Source organism: Cladophialophora carrionii (genome assembly GCF_000365165.1).
Source record: "Cladophialophora carrionii CBS 160.54 unplaced genomic scaffold supercont1.1, whole genome shotgun sequence".
NCBI classification, from domain to species: domain Eukaryota; kingdom Fungi; phylum Ascomycota; class Eurotiomycetes; order Chaetothyriales; family Herpotrichiellaceae; genus Cladophialophora; species Cladophialophora carrionii.
This window is the reverse complement of record NW_008481816.1, coordinates 2,186,609-2,195,117: the sequence shown is the minus strand read 5'-3', so window position 1 is coordinate 2,195,117 and position 8,509 is coordinate 2,186,609. Positions and strand designations below refer to the sequence as shown.

General features: G+C 54.3%; 4 protein-coding genes across 4 annotated transcripts; 2 read left to right on the top strand and 2 right to left on the bottom strand.

Moving 5' to 3' along the window:
- Positions 1 to 851: 851 nt before the first annotated feature.
- On the top strand, positions 852 to 1,454 carry G647_00775 (uncharacterized protein; the record flags this gene model as incomplete). The annotated part of the gene is made up of 1 exon (XM_008724178.1): positions 852 to 1,454. The coding sequence occupies one exon, from the start codon at positions 852 to 854 to the stop codon at positions 1,452 to 1,454; it is 603 nt and encodes a 200-aa protein (XP_008722400.1).
- A 205-nt stretch (positions 1,455 to 1,659) lies between these two features.
- On the bottom strand, positions 1,660 to 2,388 carry G647_00774 (uncharacterized protein; the record flags this gene model as incomplete). Its single annotated transcript, XM_008724177.1, has 1 exon — positions 1,660 to 2,388. The coding sequence occupies one exon, from the start codon at positions 2,386 to 2,388 to the stop codon at positions 1,660 to 1,662; it is 729 nt and encodes a 242-aa protein (XP_008722399.1).
- Positions 2,389 to 3,971: 1,583 nt separating this feature from the next.
- G647_00773 (uncharacterized protein) lies at positions 3,972 to 4,538 on the bottom strand (the record flags this gene model as incomplete). Its single annotated transcript, XM_008724176.1, has 1 exon — positions 3,972 to 4,538. One exon carries the CDS (start codon positions 4,536 to 4,538, stop codon positions 3,972 to 3,974), a length of 567 nt encoding a protein of 188 aa, XP_008722398.1.
- A 1,100-nt stretch (positions 4,539 to 5,638) lies between these two features.
- G647_00772 (uncharacterized protein) lies at positions 5,639 to 7,669 on the top strand (the record flags this gene model as incomplete). The annotated part of the gene is made up of 1 exon (XM_008724175.1): positions 5,639 to 7,669. The coding sequence occupies one exon, from the start codon at positions 5,639 to 5,641 to the stop codon at positions 7,667 to 7,669; it is 2,031 nt and encodes a 676-aa protein (XP_008722397.1).
- Positions 7,670 to 8,509: the final 840 nt, after the last annotated feature.

Below are 8,509 nucleotides of genomic sequence, written 5' to 3'. Positions count from 1 at the left end.
GAGTTTCGAGCCCGCATCATATCATTCTTTTATCGGAGAAGTCTGCTTGTCATGGCCCTGAACATGATATCCATCTTTGTGCTCCTCGTGTAATTGCGCACTTGATGCGATAGTTAGCTGCGGTTCCGTTCCATCTTGCTCTTTATTAACCTTCGTCTTACAGTAGCAGGGCGACACCCTGACCATGAGGCAATTGCTGCCATCGAAAGCTCACTGATCATTCAGCCGACCTGAATGGGTTTGAGGACTAGGGAGGTGAGAGGTGCGTGCGCAATGAAATGGGTTCCTACGCTTCAGGAAGCTATTCGCGCGGGGCCTTTTACGGTACTGATTTTAAGTGCTCTAAGCGGCCCTATCGATCGACCGTTCAGCCCCAAGCCGCCCAACAGCCCTGTAGTTCATGTAGACCGACTCTTCTCTACCCTTGCTCATTTTCACGACATAGTACACTAGAGCTCTGCAGCACAAACGGCCGAAAGAAGGTAGCCTGAACGAGAATGAAATTCTTCCGACCTCAATAGCGAGTTGGGACAGACATGCGCGAGGAGTGGTGTCTAGCCCAGGTCATCATCGAATTCGAACGCCTTGACCTGAAATCTGGATGTTGCAATAGGAAGCCTGAGTCAGTACAACGCCCTGTCCTCGTGCATATCTTTGTTGACAGACACCGTCTGACCTCGACAGTCGGTCTCCTTCAGCTGTGTTCGGCCACGATAACCTGGGGCGAGGACAAAGAGCTCAGCAATAATGAAAGTCAACCGTGTTTGCCTAACACTTTCTGCAAGCATCACGATTTATCCAGCCGTCGTCTTGTCCTGTCAATCGTAAGTCTGTGCTTCCATTGATAGAGGATGGCTGCTTCTTCGTCCTCTGAGTCTAACTTCTGGCTCGTCGCAGCGCCTTCACCCAATTTTGAGGATACTCCGACGATCAAGATCGGAGACCGTGAAGTCCCTCTTCCGTCCTATTTCCTCATCCTAGGCTTGGTCGAGAATGGCAGATCGGAAGATGAGATAGTTCAAGACGTCATGCAGCACACAGGGACGAAAGCTCTCCACGTCGTGACCGAGATCGTCCCCAGCGTTGCGCAAAACCAACGACTACTGACAACATCGCCAAAGTCGTCGAAGAGATTTAGCGTCGCGCTCAAGAAGTCGAAGAGAACCGGCGACTACCGAGCCAGTCGGGTTGAAGCCCGACGGGAACTGCAAGTGGTTGAGGAGCACCTAGAGACCGCCAAGCAGACAGAGAAGAAGATCCTCAACGAGGCGATGATCCTCTCTCAGCGCAAGGACGAGCTCAAAGGCATGAAGATGACCCCGGAACAGAGAAGAAGGACACTAGACGCAGTTGAACAGCAGATGAAGCAGGTGCTCCGAACACACCACGACGTCGAGACGGAAATCAGTCACGCCCAACGTTTATCAGTCATCCACAAGACCTCGCTTGCCTAAGAGCAGCTACAGTGTACCTACGAAGCCAGCCCGTTGGGTCATGACGATGGCCTTGTCGGATTGTACCGTGCCCATTCTCTCTTAGGGAAGTGGAGGTGGAAATCGAAGCGGAGGGGGAAACGTCAGCTTCATAGACCGGCACTGGCATGCGCTGACAGCTGGTCAGACGTGCCCACACAAATATTCCAAGTTCACCACACCAACGCTAATCTACAGGTCGTAACGGCACAGACAAATATCCTCCAAATTCCTTGGCGAAATCGACCGATATTCGAGCATGCACGCGGCCCTGTCTGTCGAGTAGCCGTGCGTGGTCGTCGACGGGCACCACGGCCCCATGCCAGACGTTCGGATGAATGTACAGGCCTTTCCCACCATCACACCGAAACGCGATGAATTTCTCCGGCGTCACGTCGTCACCGGGAAGTGCTAGAGGGACGACGAAGCTTTCGCCATTGATTGGGAAGAACAACTGTCCCCCGTCGGGATGGTAATTTGCGCGCCATATCATGGCTCGTTCCCGCGGGACGCGTGGAGCGCCGCCCGTCTCAGCCTCCTCTGGGAACCGGCTCCACGCGAACAGATAGGACGACCCGACGGCGTTGTTTCGAGCGTACAACGTGTCACCTTTCCACCAGAATTCAAACACGCCCTCGGTGACGCCGCCTTGATCGCCCGAGTTTGCGTCGACCGGTCGCCAGCCCTGCGCCGGCCAGCGCACAATCTCAATGTGATGTTCGTGCGGAGAGTCGACGATTTCGCCGTATCCCTTGATGGTCTCGGGCGTGGCTCGCACGAGGGGCGTCTCGAACAGGTTGCGCACTCCCGTCGTCGGTGTGTAGGAGATCTCGCCGGGATCCAAGGCGACGCCATCTCCGGCGTGCACGATTTCAGAATCCACACTCTGGATCGTCTCTGTTGTGGTCATGGCCATGGAGACCGCGGCAGCGAAGGCTAGGTGCTTTGTAGACTCACGCTCGTGAGAAAAGAGTACTTGTGTTTCCCTAAAGGATACTGTAGCAGTGTCCCCCGTACACAAATCGAAGCGAATTCGAATTCTTGCCAGTTCAAAACCCGAGCTTTGGCGGGTGGATACATAGCTTGTTAGACCTGTCTACTTTGTCGTTGGCTTTTATTATATCGAAGGATGTACTCCGTATACCTGATATACAATACAATATCGCATAAGGACTGACCGACTGACTGAATGTCCGTGTCACCGGCCGGAGTCGGCACGAACAACGAATGTTGATCCGTCATAATGCACCAATTGGAGATTTGGCCGGGCACGTCTTCCTACCGGCGTTCATACCGACGTATGTACATAGGGTACGAGGTACGTAGGTGCTCGAGTGAGACATCCAGAATCCAGGAAGGACTCGGGGTTCAGTATATTGTGTTATCTGAGCTGTACTGTGTACACGCTCTGTGGATCGACTGCGGAGAGTTCAAGATGAACAGAATGGAATGTATATGTAGTTACGGAGTACACAATGCGCTCATCTCTCTGCGCTCATCTCTCTGCGCTCTCCTCTCTGCGCTCTGTTCAAACATTACTATACGTATACCCATCCGAGTGGCCTCGGGCTTGCCGTGCAGCGGCTTCACACAACCAACGACACGTCCGCTTTCTTCACGAGGGTCCTCGTAATGTCTGGTTTCCACCAAGCACAAGAAGACAAGATCAGACAAATCCCCAAGTCAAGGCACGCCGCTTGCCACATTCCCGAGCTCCCTGGTTGAACTCATAGTCGCAAGAATTTTGACCACTTCTCTCCGGACATGGCGACTTCTTCGGCGTCGTGGGCTTCTTCAAGGGCATATTGCACCTTCTCGGCACCTAAGTCGCTTCTCGCCGACGTGGATGAGGATGGCTGGTCACGACCCGATCAGGGGCACCTCAAAGGCTGCACAATGGATGATACTTGCGGTCGTACGGGTATGCAACCAGACCTCGTCCCGGCGTTAGAGAACCATGCCTGGCGGGCCCGGCGTCTGGTCTCGAAGCGCCATCTCGCGGATAACACGACAATGAGAAGCACGATACCGGCTACACGATCCTCGAGATCAACCTGGGACGGTCCCGGCATTGGACGTTGGTGCTTTTGGCCAGGACGAGCAGTTTCCATTGGCGTGACGAGACAATTTAGTCTCGCGACAAGTGACTGCGGAATTCCGGTGGTGCCTGACTCAACCCCGATGCCCTTTCGAGATATTTGCACGGGTTACGACTTGTCTCAAGTTGTCCAGGTAGGGAGTCGTCACCAAGGGGAACCTGGCCGGCGGCTGCTAGATGTTTTCTCTGCTTCCCGTCTTACATTCTTCACCAAGCAAATACACGCACGAGACCTCTGAACAGTCGGGGCTGAGCTCGCCGCAGCCATTCGGGCGGTCTGCGATGTGTGGCACAGGGACCATGGGGCCCAAGAATCGACTCTTGAGCAGTCCAAGTCTGGTGACTTCCTTCCGCATGCTACCGCAAAGGCTGCAGCATTTGTTCTCGAAGAGCATTGGCTTCTAAGAAGACCTGTTCTTCTTCCTTCGCGTGCTCTGCGCAGGAGACTTGTTCATTTGCTGTGGCGTGACAGGAGGAGCTTCCTCGAGCGCCAGCCTGACCGATTTCTTGACCTTGCTCTTAGCTCTCTTGGGCCCACCCATACCCACGCCGAGCAAAAAGCAGATTCTTGTAGCAGCGCCGCAGTAGACGAACAAGTAGTTGCCATATGCCATGGCGTTCCAATTGACCAGGTCGTAGTACGTTTTCACGCCCAGTGGATAACAGCTGTATAAATGCCCAAAGTCCGCAATCAGCAGGCCGAGGAGCAATGAGCGCCAGACTTTGAGGTCGTTCGTGGCGCGCAAGACGAATGCCTCGTTGAGTGCGAATGCGAGGTACAGATTGCCTAATTGTCGCAGCACGACATGTGTGCTTGTGGGCAGACCGAGTATTCCGGGCGCTGAAGGGAGATGAGTATCCTCAAGGTATGTCGACGGTTTGAACCAGGCGTAATATGCACCTGCTAGGGTTGCGACTGGTTCAATCCAAAGAAAGAAGATTCTATACGCAAGAGGGATGTTGGCCATGTCTTCGATGGTTTGGTCGCGTGCAGATCGACCGGACGACAAGTGGGCTTGACGACGTTTTCTATCGCGGGTTCTCTGAGCGATGACACCTCCCTCGCGATTGTACTGATAACACTCTTGATATGTCAATGCTCGGGCCCGAGGACCGAAAATTCCCAGTCTTCAGATATCGGTGACCAGAAAAGATTCCGAGAAAATCGAGCGACCAAGATGCGATGACGGCAAAGGACCAGAAAGCTGGAAAGAGAGCGGCAGCATGGCAGCATGGGTGTGACTCGGCAGCAGTCTTCCGTCGCTGCACCGCTGGTTGGCTGTGAAGATGTTGATTTGCTCCGTCGCTTTGGCGAACGAACCACGGCACGTAGTAGGTAGTTAATCAGATCCAGCTGTGTGATCGCTGACGGGGTCAATCTCGGCTTTGCCGTGCTGAAACAGCCCGGCCAGATCAGAGACGGTTTGGAGTTCGCAGCCTGAGGCACTTCCGCACGCTGCCCGGAACGCCCCCAGCACGCCCCCAGGCAGCCCGGCTGGGTCTCGGGGCAACCACGCCGCCCGCGACAATGGGGCTTGACGGGTGATGGGCTGGACTGTTGTTGTTGTTGCAAGGGCCTCTACTCCGTAAGCTCCGTCATCTGAATTCCAGATCGAAAATCAATCACTCGCATCTCCCTGCTCGTCGACTTTCACGGCGTCCTCTCATTTTCTGCTGTAGACTGCCGTGTCGTGCTGTGCCGTTGCTGTAGCTACTTATCCACGCTCCTTTCGATTGCTTTGGAGTTTTTCTGTCAGTTTTAGTCTGTTACGCCCGCGCCTTTCGCCACCAGCGTCACTATTGATTCGAAGGAAAATTCTGTCTGTGAACCGACTCTCGACCCACGACCGTTATTCAGCACCGCACACATACCACCTGGCGGTAGGAAGGCACGACTGTGACATCAACCAGATACCCAAGTTTCCATCTGGCCGGCATCATGTCACACCCTGAGCCTTCTTCAATCGCCCCTTGGCGCAGGACGTCGCTACGTGCCCACAGTCGGCCTCACACAGCCTACAACAGCTTTCCCAACGTTGAGGGATCTTTCAGAAGACCTGCCACGCGGATGTCCTTCGTGATGCCTCCGACGACTGCACACGACGTCCTTGACTGGGGTTCCTTCGTACGCAATCAGGAACAGACTGGCGTGGGCAACAATAGCCCCGACTTCACCAACCCATTCTCGAAATTCGCGAGCGAGCCTCAGACGACGGAAACTGCACGCCCACGTCGGTACTCGTCCATCTCTCAGTCTTTCCGCCAAAGTATCTCTGAGATCCGCTCCCTCACGCGCCGCATGTCGCTCACCGTCAGGGGCAAAAGCTCAAAGCAAAAGGAGGAATTGGTGGAGCCTAAGCGGCCGCAATTGCCCCTTTTCAAGTCGGGCACTGATATGATGGATCTCACGGAAGCCATGTCGACAAGGCCCAAGTCTCGTGGGCGGATGTTGCGAACTCCCAGCGCAAGGAGAAGACCGTCACTGCCGCTGCTGCATCTGCATGCTACACCAGATTCACTCAGAGACGCCGAGAATCCCACGAACGCGCGGAGTAGGGGCCAGCCGCTTTTGTCGGATCTCGTGTATGGAGGAGCTGAAGCTCGTGCTGCGGCCGCCGCCCAGAATGAACTTTTTCATGCTACAAGAGCGCCGCCTCTCCCACCTTATGAGCCACCTCAACCCAAGGACGACAAAGTTGAGCAGGACGCAGAGAGCGGAATCGGGATTGTTCTTGATACTCGTACACGCCGCGGATCTTCTCCGGCGAATGTGCATGTTGTTCGTCAGGACCCAGTCACTGTCCTCGCCACGGAACTAGTTGAGACTATTCTGTCGTTTCTTGATGTCGAGTCAGTGATGCAGGCTTCTCTTGTCTGCCATAGATGGCACGATTTATGTCAGTCACAGGCCGTGTGGAGACGAGTCTTCCTACGCGAGTACGCGCCCAAATCTCGAGCACCTGTTGCCGGCATGCGACTCGCTGGACTAGGCAAAAATAGACCCGGGCAGGACTATAGGAAACTGTTTCAGGTACGAACCTTGGTCGACAAGCGCTGGCGCAACGGCGAAGCCGCTGCCATCTACCTCAACGGCCACAAAGACAGCGTCTACTGCTGCCAGTTCGACGAGCATAAGATCGTTACAGGATCACGCGACAATACGATCCGAGTCTGGGATGCGCACACCTATCAATGCATACGGAAGCTGGGACCGCCGAATAACCCAAGGGAGAGGCAGTCTGTCCAAGTGCCGCTCGTGGAGCCTGAAGGAGTTCTGCCCTTCTTCAAGGCCTATGTCGACTCACCCGGTCCTCAGTCACCAGAACTTCCTCTTTACCACCAAGCCTCGGTACTCTGCCTGCAATACGACGACGAGATTCTTGTGACTGGATCCTCGGATTACTCATGTTTGGTCTGGTCGATCAAAGATGACTACAAACCGATGTTTCGCCTCGTTGGGCACCACGCCGGAGTCCTCGATGTTTGCATCGACAAGGATCGCATTGTCACCTGCTCCAAAGATACGACCATCAAGATCTGGGAGCGTTCAAGCGGCAGGCTCATCCGGACGCTCCTAGGCCATCGTGGGCCTGTGAATGCTGTTCAAGTTAGGGGGAACTTCCTAGCCAGCGCTAGCGGCGACGGCATGTCTAAGTTGTGGCGCCTCGAGGATGGCGTTTGCGTCAAGGAGTTCCCATCAAAGGATCGCGGGCTGGCATGCGTGGAATTTTCGGAGAATGGACGCACAATCTTCGCAGGCGGGAATGACCAAGTCATCTACGAGTACGACACAGTTACGGGTCAGCGCATACGCGAAATGCAAGGACACAAAGACCTGGTCCGCTCACTTCATCTGGACTCGGCCAACAAGCGTATTGTCAGCGGCAGCTATGACCATTCAATCAAGGTGTGGGACGCTGAAAAGGGCGAATCGGCCCAGGACGGAGGGTTGAAGATCAACTTTGAAGGTTGGTCGTCGAGTTGGATCCTGGCGGCGAAGAGCAACTACCGGAAGATTGTCTGCACCAGCCAAGATGCAAGAGTGGTTATCATTGACTTCGGATATGGAATTGATGGTGTTGATTTGGTCGATTCATGAGGATTTATCGCTCTGCAGCCCGGACAACATCGGTTATAAGGACTCGGCACTTCACGACATTCACGACCAGGGGGACCCAAAAGTTATTAGACTGGGCGCTCATGTTTTATGCTTATCTCGGGCAGATTAGAAGAGCGTCTTTGGTGCCCGTCTGCAAGGTGTTGGTGGGAACCACGGACGAGCGTCTCGACCGTGTTCATTGTACTTGGGCGTGGAAACATTCCATTTGGTGGTTTGGAGCGTGTTCTATTGTTTTCATGTATCTGTTTTCCGGTTGAGCTAGGAGTTGCTGACACGAGCTGGGGAGCCTCGAGGTTTCAAGAAGTGCCGCTAATGCAGGGAGGCTCCGTGTAAAGGTCAATTTGCTCGAGGAGTGTCCGATGCATTCCAAATCAGACGCCGCAAGGAGATGGCCATTCAATACAAAATTCCTTTGTTCAACATCAATGTTGCGCTGGGTGCATTGTACCTGTCTTCGAGCTCACTTCCAATTGTCCTTGTTAGCTGCATACGGCAAAGTCGGATGAGACAACATCTCGACGACGTCATCGTGTTTACGCGGCTACTTCCAGGGCCAATCGGCTGGGCGCGTTAAGCGAACCCTTTGCCTTCGATCCCAGTCTCGTTGGAACTGTTCAAGTGCAGTGTCTGAGCACAGGGTGACTGCGCCGTTTGATGGCTTGCGGGGGTGCGAGGTTTCTCGAAAATGGGTTGCCGTCAAAAAGACGCGACTGCAGCCCAATTTCATGTCCGAGAATATGGCATTCTCCATCCTGTCACACCGATCGACACTCTGCAATCATGATTTGTTTACCATCCGGAACAAGCGAAGGGCACCAA